This window comes from Polyodon spathula, chromosome 25 (assembly GCF_017654505.1).
Source record: "Polyodon spathula isolate WHYD16114869_AA chromosome 25, ASM1765450v1, whole genome shotgun sequence".
In the NCBI taxonomy this organism is placed as follows: domain Eukaryota; kingdom Metazoa; phylum Chordata; class Actinopteri; order Acipenseriformes; family Polyodontidae; genus Polyodon; species Polyodon spathula.
In genome coordinates this window covers 3,584,877-3,606,404 of record NC_054558.1, presented here as the reverse complement: position 1 = coordinate 3,606,404, position 21,528 = coordinate 3,584,877, and the positions used below count along the sequence as shown (strand labels likewise).

The following is a 21,528-nucleotide window of genomic DNA, read 5'->3' as shown; positions in this document are numbered from 1 at the left end:
CACGTGCCAGCTGAAGGCTGGGGTTCATCTTTTAAAGCTGGTGGCAGGTTGAGTGTATTTAGTGCCCTAATCTGCCAGTTATGATCATAAAGGGAGCACCTAAAGCTAGGTCCTTGTTTGTGTTCGTTGGTAAACTCTGGTAGTCTGTTTTTAGGAGCCCTTTCCTGACTTATGTAGCTTCATTGATACTTTCTCCCCCATTTACTGTTTGTCTGGTCTGTAAAGAACTATGCAGGCCTCACAAATTCTAAACGCTGTCAACTGTGTTTAATATCAAGAGAGCCGGGGGGGGGTAAATCTGTGCTGCACATGTTTGTTTTGGTTTTTTTAACCCGTTTTGTGTTTTTTTTGTTTTTTGTTTTTTTTTTTTTTTTTTTTTTAAGAAATTAAATTGATGTGTGATTGTTTGGAAACTAAAGGTATGTCCCAGGATCCTGCTTTTCTGAGTTCTCTGTGTGTCAGGGGGCCACTGCTCAGAGCCCTACACTCAAAACAGCTGGGGTTGGGGTATTAATCCCTGCCCCAGCCTCCCCCTCCTGTTCCCTCAAAAATGTCCAATAAGATACCTGTTCACAAGCTTCATTTTTTAGCTCTGATTCACACAGAGCAATTTCTGTTCTAAGTTGGAAGAGCACTGGAAAACAATGCAGATGTAGAAAACAAATGTTTAGATCCTGATTTGAAGAAAAAAAACATGAACGTAGGGGCATTACAATGAATTGGTACCCCACACACACATACCTCTTGTACCCCAGCCCTGTGTGTATTCTGTACCTCTTTTTAAAACCACTGTTCCCAATACAAACCTTCATTCAGCAGAACACACTTGGTGTAGAGGCAGGAAGCTTGGGTCCAGACAGACCACTAGAGTATCGCTAGGGCAGGATAATGGCTGGGTGTTAAGGGGTTAAGTCAGATCAAACTTGCTGCTTTTTAAAATTTCTTAGTCAGGGAACATGGCTGATCACAATCTGGGTCTCTACTCAACTCAGTGCTGCTGCTACTACTTCAAGATATATATCAATAGACGCTGTTGATGCTGCAGACAGATCTGGACTGGCTGCCACCCCTCGCTCGGCATACCTCATTTCATCTGTGTTCTTATAAACAGGTAGAGAGAGAGAGTTGTATTAAAAAACAATAATAAATGACATTTCAGCTTTTTTATATAGTGTGTTCATTGGGTGCAGTATTCAATTCCTAGTGATGTTTATCTGGCAATCTTCTAGTGCTTTCATATACTTGAACTGCAAAAAAAAAAAAAAAATGTTGTTGTGGCAATGTTATATCCCATTGCCTTGTGCACAATACAAACTAGCTAAAAATGTTGAGGTGGGCAGGTGATGTGCCAGTGGTTGGCAATTTAAAATTTGATTTTAAAACATAAAAGCGTATTCTAAAATGCCCTAGATCTGCTTTCTTCCCTGTTTAAGGAGCACACTCCATTCCTATAAGCTGTGGGTTGATCTCACAGAGTCTCTTAAACTCAGATACTGGCGTAACTTCTCAAAATGTGATTGTGTTTAATATTTGTAACAGCTTAATCATGTTCAGCGTCTGAGTTACACTCGCCAGATCATATATATATATATATATATATATATATATATATATATATATATATATATATATATCCTTCTATTCAAACAACAGTTGTCTGTTGTAGCCTCTTTTCCCATGCCTCGTCATTAAGGAGATTTGTATATAGGACAGCAATTGGAATATTTTTATTTACCCCCACAAAATACAACACTGGGCTAATTTCACAGCTGAACCCCAAGATCTCCCACAACTAAAACATGTGCAAGCGCTGGCCGCCCTGGTTACTGAAATCACCCAGGTACGGGCACCCTTTCAAACCGAGTTCACCCGTCCTGCATCCACACCACCGCGCACTGAAAGTCCATCTCGGACTACGCTGTCCAAATACAAAAAGGGACGTTCTTGCTGCTACAGACAGTCGCTCAGAACCATCTGTTGTTGAATAGTCATGCTGTTGCAGTTGTACTTGCTTTTTGAAGCACGCTGTGTAACAGGGTGGCCATTGTGGTGACTTTGTGTACGAGCTAGTGAAAGGTTCTGGGATCCACTTGTATATAGGTCTAGTATGGTAATGCTGTAGAATAATGGCATGCATTGACTTCTGCTTTGTTTTTTAAACATTTTTGTGTGTTTTAAATCACATTTAGCCCTTTTCAGCACACCCAGAAAAACTTATTTTCCTGTACAGTACTGCTAATTTGTCTTCAAATTATACTAAAAGTAGTAAAAAACAAAAAAAAGAAATTAAAGTATTTTTAAATCTGTTTCTTAAGTGTTGTCTGAAACAACATCACTCATATTTTTCTCCCGTAACTTTAATGAAACTATGATTCTGTTTCATTGATAATATAAAAAGGCAGCTCCTTATTTTCAATTCATTCCAAACACACAAAGCCTGCTGCACTCCTCTTATCCACTCAGAGATTTTTAAAGTTATCTTCCACACTCCCTTTCTGTAGCAGTGGCTATTCTGGAAACCTCCCCCCCCCCCCCCCGTTAGAATTCTAAGTGGTTCCATTATAGATGATTATTCCTACACCAAGAAGAATCCTTCTCCTATCCAGTAGAAATACAGGAATATTGGAAGTTTTGGGAATGCTGCATTTTTAAATGGGAATGAACTGCTAGCAGTATACAATCGTGCCCCATACTTCAGCTACAATGCTTTTAAATGAACTTAAATTATACAAACAAATGCAGCCAGGCAATTTATCTGAGTGCTGCTATAGTGTATGTACAGAGACTGCTACCTTTCTAGGAAAACACAATTGTGACATTTCAAGTAAAACCCAGAGAATCAGATTATAGTGACTGTGAATATGTTAAGGCAAAAAAAATAATAATAATAATAATCGCAAAGAAAAATGTTTTGGTTTTGCAGACGGCTGTATGTGTGTGTGCTTTGTTCAGTTCTGGGTTTTCCTGTGCAATGTTGCATTTCTGTGCCAGTCTGGTGGTGGACAGCGTGCTGCATGCAAAAATACAAAATCTTAACTTTTCAAGGGACTTGCAAGCAGAGTATTGCTCTTACATTTCTTTTTTTCTATCAACAAAATTGCAAAATGTTTTTTTTGTGTGTGTGTGTGTGTGTGTTTTACTTTACCGTGTACTGGTGTTTCTGTGTCACAGTAACACTGATCAAATGTTTTTTTTAAATTTGTTTTGTAACTACCTCTAGAAGAATTTAAGTTTTAATTCTTAGGATGCTGCTGTACCTGGTAAACAGTCTGTCAATCTTTAACAATAAGATAAAGCTATGGTTACAAGCCATTTGGACTGAGAGCACTCTATCTGCACTGCTGGTTCAAAGTTGTTAGATGATCACTGTTTTGAAGGGTTGATTTTAGCAGGGTTGGAGCGGCAGAATAGGTATCTCCAATGGCTTTCCCATATAAAACATGTTCTGCTATTTTAGCTAAATGCACAGGCATTGTGGTAAATGTGTCCAACTGACCTAGCGAGACAAAATAATAATAGAATATATGCATCTCTCCAGTGAGATCACCAAAGGGACAGAGTATAGTGGTATAATGATAGAGAACTGGACCTCATAAAAAGGAGATTTCACAACAGCTTCAACAGGTTTTAACGACACCCAACACACAAATTACATCAGCACGCAAACACTGTTGTTGAACAAGTTAACACATGTTTTGCAGAGCCTGTGAATGAGGATGACCTTTGAGTTTGTTTCCAAATTAAAAGCCTGTCTTATTCTGCCGTTCCAGCCTTGTTTCTGCTTGGACTAATGCTAATTATCAATCCAGGTTAATGACCTAACCCAGTACCTAAATAAACCTGTTTGACATGCGTAGCTCTACAGTGCATACAGTGTACAACACTGACTCACAGTCGCTTCAGGTATAACACTGTTAAATATAAATATAATATCGTGGCTATAAACCTGGACTGCAAGTTTATCCCAAGCGCTGGATACGTGGGCACACTCAAGGGCTCGTTCCCAGGGGGTTGGAAGGGGCTATTGTAATACCACCACCCTAACACATGTTAATAACTGGGGGAAAAAGTGTTCTTTCTATGTCTAGATTAATAGTTCTTGAAACAGAGCCCTGTTTGTGTGAGAGGGGGAGACTCGACTGGGTGGTAGGGCAGCGCTCCTGGAGTTAGATTTCCACAGGTGTGGGACTTGGTCAGGGAACGGTTTTGGGGTACACTTACAAAATGGTTTTAAACTCTTCTGATCAGGTGATTTCAAAGATGCGGTGTACTGTTTTGTCTTTCTGATCTTGGGTTCTCGTTCGCAGTACTTGAATAAACTGTTTTATTGATGTGTTTAAACTGTGTGGATTATAATATTTTTCTACAGTTAGAATACATTTCAGTCGTCACTCCATGGCCTCGTTACAAAAGTTCACAAGGGACTTTGTCATCAGTGGTCATAAATACAAGTTCAGTATTCACAACATTTTCAGACAGCAATTAGTTTGCTTTTAAAAGCAGTGTAGCGGAATGGAAGCATTTTCAATGGTTGTATATAATATTTGAAAAGTAAATGTGTAAAGAAATCTGATGTACGGGAATGCAATATACATTACTGTTCAAGGAAGATTAAAGATACGACGAATTCTAACTTTTAAAATACAGCAGGAAATGTTTCTAAATAAAAATAAGAACAAATAATTGTAAAAAAAAAAAAAAGGGGGGGGGGGGGGGGGGGGGGGGGGGGGGGGGGGGGGGGTAAAAAGTAAACCAAAGCTAACTGAGACAGAATACAAGGACAAGGTAATTAGTGTAAAATGACACTGAAAATGAAATTGAGGGAAGCTGCGCATCCATCCACAATTCCACAGAGAATCACAAGGACTTATCTCAGCTCTCCAGACTGCACAGAGCTTGCAGTGAAGCCTCACAGATCGCTGGTTCTCACTGAATTGCTGGTCAGGCACACGTGAACTGAGCATTGCAAAACCTGTGCCGTCGCCAAACGAGGGAAGCTTTGTATTTTACTGCAGCACCCAGTGCACCCCGGATTGCTGGTACTCTGCATAGAAATGCATCGATCTGACTCTAGGGATAACACCCAAATTTACAAAGGATTTCCCCACCCCCCCCCCACCCAGAAAGAATATTTTTAATAGCTGCTGCCAATAAATCAAGCTTCACAACAGAATGGTTTTTTTTTTTTTTTTTTTTTTAAACAGCATTTCAAAATGGCACGTGCAGCACAATAACAATAATGAAACATTCACAATTTTTTCTAAACAAAACAAAATGGGATCACACAGCTATGCTGCACCACTATAGCTGTTTCAGTGTGCACATAGTCGCACTCACCCAAGTGTCTGCATTCTCTGTGGCTTCTATACTTTACACTCGCATTTTATGGCTCTTCATCACTGAGCTCTGTAACTCAGGTTAAAGGTTATACTTCACCCTGATGAATATAGCAGTTCAAGCTCACTCTCACGGTCCAGTATACAAAATACAAAAACCATACAAAATAGAAAAACAAATACAAAAACAAAGCAGATTTTAAAACTGATCAAAATTTACTAAAAATTCACTCACCAAGTTTGGAAAAGCAAGTCCCTAACAGGCATACATGGTAGAATTTATCTCTGTACCACAGTGACCTCTAGTGGTGAAGAACAGCACAGACACTCCAGATTAGCAGAAATGCAAGTGATGCAGTAACATTTTGACTTTCTATAATAACTAAGCTTTTTTGTAGCATGCTGTGAAATTATGTACCAATAGCTGGAACAGATATTGACTTTGCTAGACCACTTAGGGTATGCTTTCCTGAGCAGCCACAAGGAATCGTCTGTGAAACCAAGGTCTGGCTAGTGGTACAATATTGTTATCAGCGTGTTGCACAAAGTAGCATTCATCTGTGAAACAAACAGCTCAATGCTGATTAGAAACGATCTGTAGCCGGGACCGTGGGTACGTGCAAAAAAAACAAAACATGTCACATCCCAAGCTCAAACTTGTGGTAACGTGGTAAAGAACATTCCGCCCTCTCTAATCAAACTGCCGCGGGGACACGTACGCTGTCAGTGTAGCAAGCCTGACCTCCTTTAACGGGAATTCTTATAAAGAGGGTTTTCATAGTAACTGCAGTACATCTCCAGAACTACAAAACCATCACGGTGGCACATGCAGTAGTACTCAAAGAACCCCAACGCTGCAAGTTTGTGTTTTGGTTCACATTGAGAGATGTGGGGTTGGAAAGCACACCAAACCCAGGGATACAAGAATCTGAACCCTTAAAGCACTGAAGACATCGAGAATGACTTATTATTGCATAACTACAGTAAGTGCTGTTAGAGTAAATTATTAAACACTGGGGTTTTTCCCACCTTTTCCAGTGTGACTAACAGGGCAGTTTGAATAAAGAATTGGAAGGTAAAGTCAAAATGTTTCTGCTAGATCCGTAGATTATAATTACACAACTATAAATCCAAAATTTAATAATATATATATATATATATATATATATATATATTATATATATATATATATATCTATAACAGGAAGGAATATATAATTTAACACCTCCTGGATATTAAACAGTGCTTTTAAGGTTTCAACAAACAGAACGACATTAACAAACAACACTGTAAAAAAAAAAAAAAAATGATGTGTTTTTTTTTTGTTAAATAAAAAACTAATCATTTGCACTTAGTATCTTGAAGTTTGTTATATTTTGGCCGGGATAGGATTGAACACCGGATAATGAAAGCAGGAGTAATCGACTTCAGTACGAAACTCAAGAGTCGAGAAACACTGGATTTTGGACGACCGAATCAAAAATATTGGGCAGGGTGAAGGAAAGCATGTGAAAAACAAACAATTTGAAATCATCGTTCTGTCTCAAACAGGTGCTGCAACTCCACTGCAGCAGACAACGAATCGTTCAATTGGCAGGATTCACCGAGCCCGTCTGCCAGTCTCTGTGCTGGTGCAGACACCCAGCCTCACGCATGGACATCCTTCAAGAGGGGGGGACGCCGGTGCTGATAAGCCCTTCCCCAGCTCTGTAACACCTACACAGGGAACAGACCACAGAATTACAGAACCACATGACCAGCCACTAAGACAGGGAAATCAGAATCCTACTGCATAGCACTTCCACCCTGTCCAGATTTTAGTACTAGCTTGATTAGCTACAGTGTGGAGGTAACATGCTGAGGTGCGTCTTGCTAAACTCATAGCAAAACCAGGAATGGATCGAACTGCTATGCAATGGGAGTTATTTTAACCCATGTAATAATTAATTGATACTGTTTTTTTATGTAAAAATTATTTACAAATATTCTAGGTTTCGATGATTTTGCATATCAAATATGTTTTAAAATCAGGACAAAAAAGCATGATACAAGTATTTACAATATTCAAAAGACCCGAAGCGTGTGTGTGCGTTCAAGTTTGTCTGCAACAAAGATAAAGCGCTCCTAGCTAATCTTAACTGTCGAGAAGTCGATGTTGACCTCACAAGTGCAGTGTTTGAAAGAAATGCAGGTTATAAATAAATCAATAAAATAAATACATCTTGTACCTCGTTTTGGTTACAGAAAGCACATCACTTTGAATGCCGTCACTTCAGACACGTCTGTTACACTTGCATTTCCCAGAAGCTTTTAATATCGCCTGTCCTAGCATTACCAACCAGCTGCTTTCCTTATAATAGAAATGCATTGACCCCCAAGGACAATGTAATATAATATCACAGCCTGCAGCACCTACATAGAAAATGGAAGTGAGTCACAGTTCACATTTATTTCATTAGCGATAACCTTTAAAATCAAGGTCATTTTTGACTGTGCGATTGATGGAACAAAAACAGTTAAAAGATGTGAAAGGAAAAGCAGCAGAACCAGTCTGCAATTTCAAAAGAGCACAGACTGGCCTGATCCCTTTGTTTGAAGTAGAGATGAGAAGCTGCGAGTTACCTTTCCAGCTGAAAGCCTTGCCTACTCTGCCTTCATGACCTACAGCCTTGCAAGGCTCCCGTTTCTTCTGCGCTCAGACTCTAGACGGGAGGAAAAGGCTCAGGCTGTAATAAGGGAATCATATGTCATCCCGCCATCCTCAAACCAGCCTTGTCATACACCAGGGATCACACTGTGACCAGCCCTGCACTGCTGAATACATTCTGAAGAGATTTTTTTTTATTTAGAAGAGTCGCCAATGCCGTAACTCCAAATTTTCAATTTCAAGGACGCAGGTCTCCTAGTCCTTATTTAAAACAAACTAGAAAAAAAATAACAATAATCGTTTGCATGATCGTTGACTGTGTTATGCTCCTACGCATAGGGCTGTGTAGTCTTGGGACCAAAATATGATTCTGCATAATAAATAAAATCATAAAACTACATGCAATGACTACCAACACACAGACAGGAAAGTAATTTCACAGCGTGATTGTGTGGTGTGATACACCCTCACACGCAGGCTTAGTGCATAAAGGACACCGATGGGAGCATTTTCCACACTGGGAGCAGTGGAGAGTATTGGGTTAATCCCGATCGACTGGCTGAAAAAAAAAAAACAATCTCCCAATTGTGGCTCAGCTCCATTCTTTCAAACACTTGCCTTCAGAAATGTGCTTGTTACCAAGCAACTACAGCAATCAAGGGGAAGCACTCAGCTTAAACAATGTAATTTCTCATTTAAACCACGCCCCCAGCCCACAGAACAGAGGCTGTAAAAGCTGCAGACATCACTCCAGGCCTGCCTTGCCTCTACCAGCAGAGGACGCCAGCATGCTGTGTTGTCATGGATTGTGATGGAATTTATACACGTATTAGAACTTCCAAGAGAACATCTAAAAGCAGACTTTACGGGGTTGATCTGATCAGCCTGTTCCCCACGGGGGTAAGCAACAGCTGGATTAAGGAATCACCCTGGATTGCCGTATGAAACTTCAGCTCCATGCCTACCACTGAAGCCAACAGCTCTAGATGAAATGCTGCCCTGATGACTTCAATCACATTTTGGAAATGTTAGTCGCACCGGCCCTCGGGTACCTTTGTGTCTTCTTCCCTCAACAGCAGCTCTTGCTCCGCCTCGCCCAGCTCCTCTGAAGGGTCGTAGGTGTACACGGGCAGCAGCTGGTGTCGTAATCTGTCTACCCTGAAACCCAAACACGGGTTCAATTAGCAGTGGGGCCCCAGCCACTGTGTAACCCCTCCAGCACGGAAACCACGCTTTCCAAAACCAAACTCATTGGTTTCCATCCGCAGCAGAATAAGATGAAATGCATTTCAACTGAAACAGTGTCAGCCCCTAGCTACAACTGCGGGCTGATAGAACTTGCTCTCTCAAACTCACACGGACTGTGGAAGGGTTCCTAATGAGTCCAAATGCAAGGACATGAGAGTCAGGTCTTAAATCTCAGAACTACAGAGAAAAAAATAAATGTATACAAAGGGCTGTGAACAAATTACAGCTGTGGCCAAATGTTTTGCATCACCTAGAATTTGGGGATTGAGACAATAAAGTACAAAAAATATATATATGAACATAATTTAGATATTTTATTTAACAGCATGCAATCAAAGAAACTACAAGCATATGGAAAACTACAAAGCAGTATGTCATTCAATGTGTTAACGTAACATCGTTCAGCAGGTTTCACTCAACTTTATGAAGCAAAATTAGTTCATTCTACAGGGTGCAAAAACTTTTGACCACATCTGTATACTGTTAAGGAGTATATTACACGGTTTGCAGAACAAATTGTGAAACTAGGCTGAGACTACCTGAAAATACGAAGCTAAAAAAAAAAAAAAAAACTAGCCTGCTGCGCTACCTAACCCCTAGAAAAGCTAGTTTCAGATCTCAAGTGCTTCATTCCAATCCCACAGCGACGTGCTTTATACAGCAGCAAGGCAAAGGCTTACCTTCTTTTCTTCTGTACGTACATCACCTTAAAAGAGAAAAGAAAAAAAGATTAACCTTTACTCCCCAACCCAGATTCGAGGAGGCGGTGGTTTTGCAAGAAAGCGAACCGCGTACAAACCCCGGCAACAGCTATCCCAACGACAGTGATGAAGAGGAATGGTACCAAGATGTAGCCAGCCGCTGCGTCTCCAGTGACGTCAGTAGGCGTGGTGGAGTTCCTACTCATTGTGGTTGTTCCTGTTGTAATTGGTAAAGCTCTCAGTGCAGTCGCCCCTGTTGTACCGGGGGGTCTGAAGGGTAAAGGAAGAGAGGCTGATCCGCTGGCTGTCTCAGGCCAGTAGTAAAGTTGCTTCTCTCTGGTCGCAGTTGTTGTCACCTCATCCTCTGCACTCATGTGACTTCCACATGGTCTCTCTTTCACTAATCAGTGTGGAATCTCACTGGCCCTTGAAAAGTAGAGAGGAAAAAAAACAACATTACAGTGCTCTCCCTTCAGTCCAGGACAGGATTGTGTACAGACATGGAGTCGGATTGGAAAGTACTTCAACGCAAAAACAGTCAGGAACTCAAGGCGAAAACATGAAATAACTCTGGTTGGTTTGAGGATTACACTGCACACGAGATGGGAGAACCAGTCCCATGATTTTGTGTTTTGATCAAATCCCTCCCTCCTGGCCCTACCCACTGTAAAATACACACACGGAGCCTAGTGGAAGCAGCAGCAGAGTCTAGAACACTGGGGTCAGTCAAAAAACATTGACTACAGCCCACAGGCTAACAGCGTGCAGCACGGGGCGAGTTTCACGGGCCAGAGAGTCCTGCTTCCTCCTTCCAGCCTCCCCCGTTACCTTTAGCCAATCTCAACATTGTAAATTTATCATAATTGTCCAACCAACCAGAAACTACAAAGTGTCCCATAATATAATTTTAATGTGAAGAGGAATGATGAACACATTCTGCAAATGCACTGCACAATATAAGATACTGCCTATAAAGGGAGTAGAAATGCCAACCTCCATTCTGCATTATTATAAGCATTATAAATATTACAAAATCCATGATCCCAACGGGCATGACCCAACTTCGCTTTGACCCTAGACAGACAGACAGATAGATAGATTCTACAGCCTAATTTTTAACACCACACAGAAATCGGTCCGGGTTTAATACGTAAACGTGTTTTTTTTTGTTTGTTTGTTTTTTATGTTGAACATGTTGCAGTTTTGGAGACGTGTGTTTGAGATGTGACTGGAGGGCTGACACATGATCAGACACATGCTTGGTTTTGATGTGGTCTGTTCTTCAATTTAACAACACGATCAGGGCAATCTTCAGCACAGCCACGCCGGCGCTCAGCCCGTTTCAGTTCCTTCAGAACCGAATCAAACATTTTCCGCAGCGCTAAATAATACTTCATGATACACAAAACTGCCACACACCTTACACCAAAACGCAATTTAAACTACTAGACACACAGCTAAGTCGTACCGCGGGATAGCAATATATTAGCTGGGCGCTATTCGAGAAAACACACCCTCTTAAACGTTACCACAATAATTATATTTTCTTAAGTTTAAAAACAGCGTCCTCTTTGTATGTGTTTATATTTCTTGAGCGCGTTTTAAAGTGCTTATAAGCGTGAATTTTGCTCCTTATATAAAATTACTGCAGGTAAAAAGCTCCCTTACCTGTTCCCCGGTGATTAATTGTATTTATATTTGTTTTATTTGTTATATTACCGAGAGCCAGCAGTCGCTATCATGGCGCTTACCTGTCCAAACAGCCCTGCCCTCAAACCGGGAGGAACGTGTTGCCATGGGGATGACTGACCGCACGTACAGGACTCGGCGGCTGGAAGCGTTCGGCCAATAGAAAGCGGCGCTGTCAATCTTGTCAGGTGTCGGCTCGCTGCTTTGGATTGAAACGACCAGCAGAGGGCAGCAGATAACCTTATTGAGATATGTGTGCGCGTCCAGCTACAGTATCGTGAACGCTTGCCTAAAATTACAGCAAGCGTTGCAGTAAATCACTAGTCAATGTTATTTACTTGGCCTTACAGATCACCTCTTACATAAGTAAGACTGCAAATTAATGTGCTGCACACCGTTACAGTAAAGCCGCTATGAATGAATGAATGAATGAATGAATGAATGAATGAATGAACCGCTTTTGTCTTGTCGCTATACAAGTTTACCAAGACGCATTCAGAGCTTCTGTTTTATTTTCAGTTTTTTAACAAACATATCCGATTTCTTACTTTTGAACGCATCTGTGAATGTGCGACGCTATAAAACAATACACCGCTCTGAAACCCTTTCCTCGTGTTGCGCATCCCTTTGAAAACGTGCTCCTTTTTAAGAGCGTGATGCTGCCTTTGCAGCAGTTTGAAGAAGTCTCTGTTTGAAAAGCATGCTTCCTGGTGGAGGTGGCACTGCCTCCACCTATTGACTGACAAGTGGTTAATAATATTGCAGGCCTAGCTGGCTTGTAGACAATTCCTGGAAAACACGTGTCTTTCTTTGTTGCAGTTCCAAAGACAATATTGAATCTCGTCCAGGGGGGCCTCAGCCAACTGCTTTCACAGCCTCCGCCCGGATAATATTCACATAACTGCAATGGCGCCGTGCGAGTCTCAGCGATGTATTTGGGGTTAGAAACCAGCACACTGTTCCCTGGTTATTCTACCGATTTAATAATTGTGGGATCGTGCAGTCGCACATCCCGGTCTCAGCCCTGTTGAAGAGCCGCACCTTCCAGGTGGACAGAATCGGATTTGGCAGTTTTGGTGTGGTATAACCACAAGAACAATCCGACTATTCAAGAGCTGAAAACAAGTAAAAAGGTCTAATTAAGCAAATTATCAGTTCAATTAAGGGTCTAGTTATAACTGAGAGCTCGGCTGGAATGAAAACCAGCAGCCACAGGGGGTCTCCGGGACCGAGTTTGAGAAGCCCTCCTCTACAGTGCATGATGGGTAAAACTGATGCAATTATTTTGTTAACTAGCATCACATCAATAAACTGATCATTTACAGGTGTCCAGGTGATATTTCCTTTTCTTTGTCATTTTTCTTCACCCAAGTAATTCGCCATCCATTCTAGATGTAGCTGCTTGTCACGAAACTCGAAGAAGAAACACCGCTTTTTTTCTTCTTCTTCTTCTTCTGTTGCCCCTTCAAAGACAGTATTGAGTGCGTGTCAGTTTGGTTTGCTCTCTCCGCCCTGACTCGATTCACTGATATCACAGGAGACAAGCAGAGAGAGAGGCCACTGCAGTACGCACTGGCCGTTCCCTACAGCTCAGTCAAACTAATACCGAAAAAAAAAAAAAGCAGCAATAATTACTGTGTTCAGGTTAGACCAAAAAATCACGCTTTTCTTCTGACAAGCCAGGTTAGCGCAGACTGACAGATAAATTATGCAATGATGCAGTAAAGTGAGCGCAACGGGACCCAGCAAATTGTAACATCGTTTTGTTTTCTACAAACCTTATCAGGGCTCATACATGGTAACCTCACTCTATTTCTTTTTAATTAAATCAAATGAAAACTGCATTCTGTACATACAAAACATACAGTATATAATATATATATATATATATATATATATATATATATATATATATATATATATATATATATATATATATATATAGATGTGTTAATCTCTTAAAGGATCACATGGACAGCCGCTCCCTGCCCCCCCCTAACGTGTTCTTAAAAAACAAACAACCATAACAGCAGATGCCTGGCTGAATCCTCTCGTCTGCCCGCGTTTCCAGGAATAGCCCCTCACTCGCAATCCTCTCCGTGCTCCACTCCCCCCCTCACAGAAAGAAAACGTTCTGGGAAAACAGATGGCCGGCTGTCAAAGCACCAGCCACTTCTGAGAAAACTATACTACCCACAGGCGAGGGCAATCGCGGCGTGTGATGCCCGCTAATGAATACCGAGAACGGCTGGACAAACAACACGGCGGAAGAGGCAGAAGCTGACAGTCACAGCTACAGGGACTATAGAAACACCTGTGTTTGACCGGTCTCTCCATTAAAAAAAAAAATATTTCTTTACACACCTTGATTCACAGTCATTTTTTCTCCATGCTTTTCTCGTGGGGGTCTACTTCCATTGCAGGGGGGGGGGGATTTTATGATTGCTTTATGATGCTGAAACACAGACATCACAAGGTTTATTTATACAGTACATATTGCAATGCATGTAAATATCTTTACAGAGAAACACCGCCACTGTGGAGCTGACAGCAGAACTCAGACTGATGAGGCAATGAATCACTGCCTAATAAGAGAAACCTCTCTCTCTCTCTCTCTCTCTCTCTCTCTCTCTCTCTCCCTCCCCCTCCCCCTCTCTCTGCTAGGGTGTCTGTTGGATGTGTTGGATCTTGTTAGAAGCCCGTTAGTACCTGTTTGTTGCTGCTGACTCTGTTTTAGGATCTATACCCAACCTGCTCCCCTGACGCAGTGACCTATCTTCCTACACTAGGTATAATCTGTTGTTTCCAGTAGACACTTTATTACCGTCGTGATAATGAAACAAAATGGAAAACATATATTTGTATTGCTTTGGTGGACCCTTCCTGTGTAGCTCGCTACTGCTCTGTGGATCAAGTTAAACGCATTCTGCATTTTTTGGCATATTTTCTAACACAATCACATGTCATGACTGCCAGTTGCATTTGTTATAATTTTAACCATACTGCACTGAATTCACATGAAAGATACAATCCACCCATCTAACCCTAATACTGGTGCACACCTCTGATCAAGCACCTATTGCACGGCATTTCTACACATGAAACTTCAGTCACACAACGTCATTTGAAAATCAAACTGGTTTCCCCTTGTGCTCTGAATTGGGATTCCCTATGTGATTGGCTTGCCTGCATGCATGGCTCCTAGTCAGCTAGACAGTAGCAGTGTTATCCCCTGAGGACACTTCAGATAAATCTTTGCTGCTTTCAGCTGACCGCTTACAACACTTTCCATGTGTCGCCCATGTGTTTGTTTCATCGCAAGTCTGCAATAAAACATGATCAGGCAAAAGAATAAAAGGGCAGGAACACTGGTCAATACCGCTGACATCCTTATTCCCTTATTCCGTCTTTTAAAAAGGTACCAGCTTCATTGTTTGAGGGTTTGATTTTACTGATGTCTTATCAATAATCTGTCAGGACGGGTATTTGTGGTGTTTTATCACAGTGCACATTTCGTAATTGCAGCGTCTCATTGGTTCACTGAAATACAATAGAAATAAAGAGATTGATGTTTTCCTGTCACTGGGAATCATGCCAATATGTGTGTGAAAATGGTTATGCTTACAGATTAACAGCCAGTGGATGGATGTTTTGGATGAAGGGTGCTTGGTTAATTTCCTCACCGTTAGGCACATACAAATGTTCAAATCACTTGTTATAAAAATTGTAAGATCCCTTACACAGATACACCTATACAGTATGTGTGCAACAACCCTCCACACGTAACATTAATAATTCCAATAAAACTAAAGATGACTTTCTGTTGTTTGGTTAGCAGCAATGATTGGACGCGTGGGAGCGTATGTCTGTGAATGCGGGGGTCCTCATTGACGCACACAAGAGAGAAACAGACAGTGTTTGTCAAACAGGACAGCTGCTTTTCCACCGCCCAGCCGAGCGCCCTTTCTTCGTGAAGCTCTGTGCAAAGCTCAAGGTCGTTCGGTTGGAGGAGGAGGGGAAGGACTGCGACAATTTCCAGGAATCCTCTTTCCAGGAGAAGTGTTTCTCCCCAAGCTCTTTGCATGATTTTCATTTAGCCCTGATGCAGCTGCTTGGTGTTCTGCATCGCTGGCTAAGCAGGTTACACATTTATAAAAAAAAAGAAAAAAAATTTATATATATATATATATATATATATATATATATATTATATATATATATATATATATATATATATATATATTATATTGGGATCCAAATAAAAATATACAAGTGGAATCTCATTCATTTTCATTGGGATTCCAAACCCTGCTACCTCAACAGCTCATTTTAACTGGTGATTCTTATAGAGGCCACACAGTGGAGAAGTGTATGGCGTCAAATTGCTTTTGGGCTATATTGCACTGAAGAACCATGCTAATTCTAGTCCAAATTGGTCTTCGTTTATAAAGAAAGGTAAGTACAAAACCACCTGACACTACACACAAGCACACGCTGGCTGCTGCAGACAGTTCCAGGGACTGGAGTTGACTATTTTTCCCAGAAAGTAATGAAAGGAGGGCTAACTCCAGCCTCCCACAGGGCAGAGGTCTGTCAGAGACCAGCTGCTGCGCTATTTTTTTTTTACTAAACGCCCTTCCTTTCCTAGAAAGAGTTTTGTAATCCCAGTGACTCACAGATACAGACAAGAGATAAAAAGAGGGGAAAAACCTGGCCATCCTCAAACTGCAATTCAGCAAGCAGCTCACACATTATCAGTGCCCCGAGCAGCACTGATACTAAAGAGATGGGCACAGAATTAGAATGTAAAAGAAGTAGGGCCACCGTAGTCTGCCAGGAGTGTAGCCATGTGTTTTTTTACCAGGGAAGTATGAGGTCTCCAGAAGAGCACAGTCATCATTTTTTATTGAAGAATAACAAACCCGTTTTTAAAACTTTAAAACGTATTTTTTATTTGACAGATAAAACATTTCACAATGGTGGTGTTAACAACACTTCTTGATCCACTAACGAGATGTAATGATTCCACTCCCACAAGCCCAGCACAGACCAGTACAAACCAGTACAGACCAGTACAAACCAGACCGCCCAGTTAGATTGCATGTCTAGAACATGCTCTCCTCATCAATCTGGTTATGAGACCACTGTGAAGTGTGTGGAAATCAGGAGCTTTAAGGAATTTGGTCCACAAGGCAAAATATTTACTAGAAGATCAATGCGTTACATATACTTGAATTCTGCTCCATGCTGTACTCTGGCCAGGGCAAAGTCTAAAACCATTCTGAAGCAGCGACTATGAATTCTCTTAGGATTCTTCATGCATTCTTTTTGTCAGCTTTGTGAGCCGTCTGTTATTTCTCAATATGATTTAAAAAAATAAAAATAACTGTTTGGATTCAATGTAGATTGTTTTTTGCATTCTTTTTCAGTTTTTGTTATTCCTTTTTACATTACTGTGTAAATGCATTAGTTTAATAGACATTAAATCCTGCTTCGCTTCCCTGATTAGGAATGTCACAAGAATGATTGTGGGATGCATTTGGAATATGACACAAATCTTGAATAACTGCTAAGAATTATTAACACAAAGACCCCTTTCAGTGTTTCTTGAGTAGCAAGGTGTTGCAATGCTTTAGCTAAAGGGGAATGTATCCTAAGTACTATACTTAAATATGCTATTTCCTGACAACATGCAACCCCCACTTCTCAGAGGTTCAATACAGCATACACAATTTGTGGGAACGCTCCTGTCGACGGGCTGATGCTGGTAATGGTCGACTGCATCAGAAACCAGGGCATTTAAAGTTACATACTTACAGCAGGTAACCCAGCTGCCTACTCACACCCAGTTAGTGGCAATTAACAAGTCCACATATATAATACAGTGCTCCCTCGCTATAAGGCTCTCGGTTTGAATGGAAAGTTATGGTTAACTCATGGAAAGTTCAGTTTTTAATTCACTATATGTGCATTATAGAGAGGGGGTTATTTTATTTTGTATTTTAGTCAGATGTGTGTTATGTGTCTCGTGCCCCCCGCTCCCCCCTCATTTATAATGCTCTTTGGTTACAGCGCTCATATTGTGTCCCCCCTGAGACCCGTGTTATAGCGAGTATGCGTTGTACATTGCCAGTTGCATAAACTGGGCAGCACCAGTCACTGACTACCTTTAGAGAAACCAAAATGCCTTCTGATAAACAGTAAGCAGAAGCCATTAAAAGCCTGCTTTTTGTTTTTAAAAAAAACCTAGTGTCCACAAGGGCGGCGCCAATGTTAGATATCACTATAGGTAAAAGGGGTATTCTTGAAGATAGACCTTCAGCCTGGGGGGCAGAGGCAGGTCCATGTTGTTTCGGGAGCTCTGGTTAATGGCCACCCTGCACAAGTGCTGGAGGCTCGGGGTCTCCACATACAGGGGGCGGGTGAGTTTCAGCTGAAGGGAGGTCTCTTTTGGTGGCACCGTGGCTGTGGAAGATGGGTCAGATTCACGCTCCTCCTGGGCACTTGCGGCTCGCAGGCAGGTGAGGGCGTAGTGCTGTAACAGGTCCACCACCCCATCGAACTGCCGCAGCCTGGGCCGGGCCAGAACCATGGAGTCGAAGCAGAACACCCCCCCGGAGTACTCGATGCGGAGGTGGGCCGGTCCCACGCTGGTCTTCACCGAGAGGGTAAGCAGGTACCCTGGGTTCGAGCTGTCTCTCAGCAGGAAGGTCCCGTCTGCAGCCTCCTTTAGAAGCTCCTTGGCTTGCGCCGCTGTGATTGAACCCCAGTACCAGCCTGCATGCACACAAAGGCAGTATGCTAGCAGCCAGCGCATTTCAAGCAATTCTAAACACATTTTTATTTATCAAGTCCATTTCGCAACTTGTTAGGACTAGCAATGTTAGCACTGGCGCTCCACTTTCTTCTGTATTTTACACTTATATTACAATAACATTATTATTATTATTATTATTATTATTATTATTATTATTATTATTATTATTATTATTATTAGTATAACTAATGAGTTACTTACCAGACAGTTCGAGGTGGGTCATGGCAGAGGCCACCCTGATAAGGTCTTCCGTGGTTTCTCTCTGTGGTGAGCCGAAACTAGGGTCTTTAAAGCGGGCTGTAGTGAGCAATTTCTCAGGGATGACGCACAGGTTAGGCAGAATCATCTGGCCGGGCTCCAGCGGGTCACAAGCGGGATTCACTGGCGGCGACAGCGGTGATGAGTCGGGGACTTGGCTGTGATCCACACCCCGTTTGAAGTACGGTAAGTCCGGTGAGTGTGCGTCAGTGTCCGGAACCTTTGAGACGCAATGTACGTGCCCCATCCAAAATCTACAACACCAACAAAATTAGGTGAAGAGAATGAACACATTTAATTTTACAAAAACTAGGTTATGAGCCCATCTGTTTTAGTGGGCTAGCATTATAAGAGACAACTGCTTTACAACATTAAATAGAATATTCACTATCTAATTAAAGACAAGACAGTTTTAACATGTTTCAACTATATATATATATATATGTGTGTGTATAATATATATATATATATATATATATATATATATATATATATATATATATATATATATATAGATAGAGAGAGAGAGAGAGAGAGAGAGAGAGAGAGAGAGAGAGAGAGAATTACAGTAGTTTTGAAAAGTCCAGTTGGTAATAAAACACTACATTTCGAAGTTAATATACTGTATTCATGGCTTCTTTGCACCAGGTCCAAGCATTCCCGTAGTTAATGTTTTTACTTTATTACTCGTTTCAAAAACGCTACTGGAAACTATCCGCTTTAAAACAAAACAAAAAAATATACAACAACTGCCAAAAAATAAATAAATAAAGTGTTTATATATGTATTTATTTAACAAAAAAAAAAAAAAAAAACGTTTTATTTGATTTTAATAATTCTAACCATATTACACATTCTAATTAATTCATAAACCCTCATACCAAAAAACAAAAAGACAAAATGGAAGCGTTTTCCTGGCACCGTGTACAGTAAAGTCAATTATATATATATATATATATATATATATATATATATATATATATATATATATATATATATATATATATATATAAACATAATCAAACATCCAGTGAACTCTGATATATTACGTTTGAAAGGCGACGAAACAACACATGTTGTTGCGTGTGTATTTTGCACAATCTTACTGTTTGAAAAAGTTACGTTTTTAATAACAGATCATCTTATCGACCACCGCGTTTAAACCCTAGAATTATACCCGATTCCAAACGACCTTAACGTATCCCCTTCCATTTAATAGACCTGTAGCTGGCATAGCATACAGCATTCAAAACGTGTTCTATTAGAAAAAAAAATCACACAGTCCAACTAGAGACCATGTTTACAATGCTCTTCAAACATTAAATAAAATCAAAACGCTACGCAAATGAATGCTCCATTGGAATTCGCTATGAATGCATATAGCGATACTTACCAGCAGTCTATACATTATGTATAAGCTGTATAGAAGGTACACGCGTTTGCGGCCATTAGCCCGTGTCTGTGATATCCCTGAGCCTTCCTATATTTCATTAGTCCTGTCTATCTATATAAATGGTATACACATTGCACGCTTTTATTCCCCTTTTAAATAAATATGAACCATGCTCACCTTGTGCGCCTCACACCCAGGAGAAAATGCAGCAGCCCGTCTTTCTTTCTGTTATTCGATTCGTTTATTTCCTCGCTGGAATCAAGTTCAGGGTTATAACAGTGAAATAGCAGCAGTGAACCCTAATTATGTGTGGTAATAAGGGCTATACGTGTTAACGAGAAGAACGCATTGAGTTACAGAAACTCGAGTAAGGGATATAGATAGATAGATATAGATAGATAGATAGATAGATAGATAGATAGATAGATAGATAGATAGATTTAAACTTCAACCACTTCCCGGTTTAATAGCTAGTAACTGCAGTCGATTCTTGTGGATTCAGGGGAGTGTAGCTCTTTGCTTGGTCGCAGTGAAATGCAGCTGAACGGATTGTTAGTCGCTATTGTCGCTCATGTATTTTTCTACAATTTGCTAAGACCCACAGACATGCTATATAACGAGTCTATCCGGTCTTGCTTGACTTCTATTATAACCGCGTTCGTCCAGCGCTGTCCAGAAAAGGTACCCGAATATGAACACGAAATCCTCGTCCATTCGTGCTCTCTATCGGGGTAACTGGAGATTTGTTCTTTCTTTCTTTCTTTCTTTTTTTTTTTTTTTTTTTTTTTTTTTTTTCGTTTTTAGCAAACGCACGCGCCTCTTTCCAGGAATATTCCCAGAAAGACGAGTCACGTGTTCTGCCGCAACTCAGCCAATCAGCAACCGAGGCAATGAGGTCATTGGGTGTATTTTTTTTTTTTTCTGTTCGTTTGACAAGCCCAGTCACACACACACGCACGCACAAAAACGGTCTTTTCTTAAAAAAAAAAGCACAGCATGTGAAATTCTAGTAAAATAACGAGCTAGTGCATGTTCTTTTTATCATAGGAGTTTCTTGTAACGCATTCCCCAAATATTACCATGTTTACTGCACCCCTTTTTTTTAGAATCTTTGCTTTGATCTGCCGCACAATTAAATAAGTGTTGATTTTGATACGACTAATAAAGATCAACGTAAAGGGAGTTTATTACCCATGAAGTCACTTGGAAGACATAGTACTCAAAACTACTACTACTAATAATAATAATAATAATAATACTGTAATGCTCAAGAGGTCACATCACTCCTGTCTTGAAGGCCCTGCACTGGCTGCCTGTCAGGTTTAAAGCTGACATATGAGGCTCTTCGTGGGCTAGCTCCGACTCATCTCCCAGCTCTGTTATCTTTTTACACTCCCACTCCCAACCTCCGCTCTGCTGTGTCCCGCCTGTGGGCGGCA

At 40.9% G+C, this 21,528-nt stretch overlaps 2 protein-coding genes across 5 annotated transcripts; both read right to left on the bottom strand.

The window, feature by feature from the left end:
* Positions 1 to 6,568: 6,568 nt before the first annotated feature.
* Positions 6,569 to 14,024, bottom strand: LOC121299623 (small integral membrane protein 29-like). Of its 4 annotated transcripts, XM_041227466.1 has the most exons (6): positions 11,684 to 11,997; positions 10,031 to 10,358; positions 9,912 to 9,937; positions 9,036 to 9,141; positions 7,959 to 8,038; positions 6,968 to 7,052 (listed from the first exon to the last, which is right to left on the bottom strand). In XM_041227466.1, the coding sequence occupies exons 2-5, from the start codon at positions 10,304 to 10,306 to the stop codon at positions 7,991 to 7,993; spliced, it is 456 nt and encodes a 151-aa protein (XP_041083400.1). In that variant the 5' UTR covers positions 10,307 to 10,358; positions 11,684 to 11,997; the 3' UTR covers positions 6,968 to 7,052; positions 7,959 to 7,990. The 4 variants fall into 4 exon arrangements, with proteins under 4 accessions (XP_041083398.1, XP_041083397.1, XP_041083399.1 ...); XM_041227464.1 differs by lacking the exons at positions 7,959 to 8,038; positions 11,684 to 11,997 and adding an exon at positions 13,986 to 14,024 and having other exon boundaries at positions 6,569 to 7,052; XM_041227463.1 differs by lacking the exon at positions 7,959 to 8,038 and having other exon boundaries at positions 6,569 to 7,052; positions 11,684 to 11,991.
* A 2,537-nt stretch (positions 14,025 to 16,561) lies between these two features.
* Positions 16,562 to 20,868, bottom strand: LOC121300287 (suppressor of cytokine signaling 2-like). Its single transcript, XM_041228792.1, has 3 exons — positions 20,267 to 20,868; positions 18,640 to 18,950; positions 16,562 to 18,398 (listed from the first exon to the last, which is right to left on the bottom strand). Exons 2-3 carry the CDS (start codon positions 18,941 to 18,943, stop codon positions 17,905 to 17,907), a joined length of 798 nt encoding a protein of 265 aa, XP_041084726.1. The 5' UTR covers positions 18,944 to 18,950; positions 20,267 to 20,868; the 3' UTR covers positions 16,562 to 17,904.
* Positions 20,869 to 21,528: the final 660 nt, after the last annotated feature.

What these genes read in the sequence shown, in the direction of transcription:
- LOC121300287 (XM_041228792.1), bottom strand. Translation starts at nt 18,943, where the DNA reads ATGGGGCACGTACATTGCGTCTCAAAGGTTCCGGACACTGACGCACAC. An exon ending in GACCCACCTCGAACTGTCTG is followed by an intron (nt 18,399 to 18,639) that starts GTAAGTAACTCA and finishes GTGTGCATGCAG; the next exon opens with GCTGGTACTGGGGTTCAATC.
- LOC121299623 (XM_041227464.1), bottom strand. Translation starts at nt 10,306, where the DNA reads ATGAGTGCAGAGGATGAGGTGACAACAACTGCGACCAGAGAGAAGCAA. An exon ending in TTGGGATAGCTGTTGCCGGG is followed by an intron (nt 9,938 to 10,030) that starts GTTTGTACGCGG and finishes TTCTCTTTTAAG; the next exon opens with GTGATGTACGTACAGAAGAA. An exon ending in TACGTACAGAAGAAAAGAAG is followed by an intron (nt 9,142 to 9,911) that starts GTAAGCCTTTGC and finishes TTTGGGTTTCAG; the next exon opens with GGTAGACAGATTACGACACC.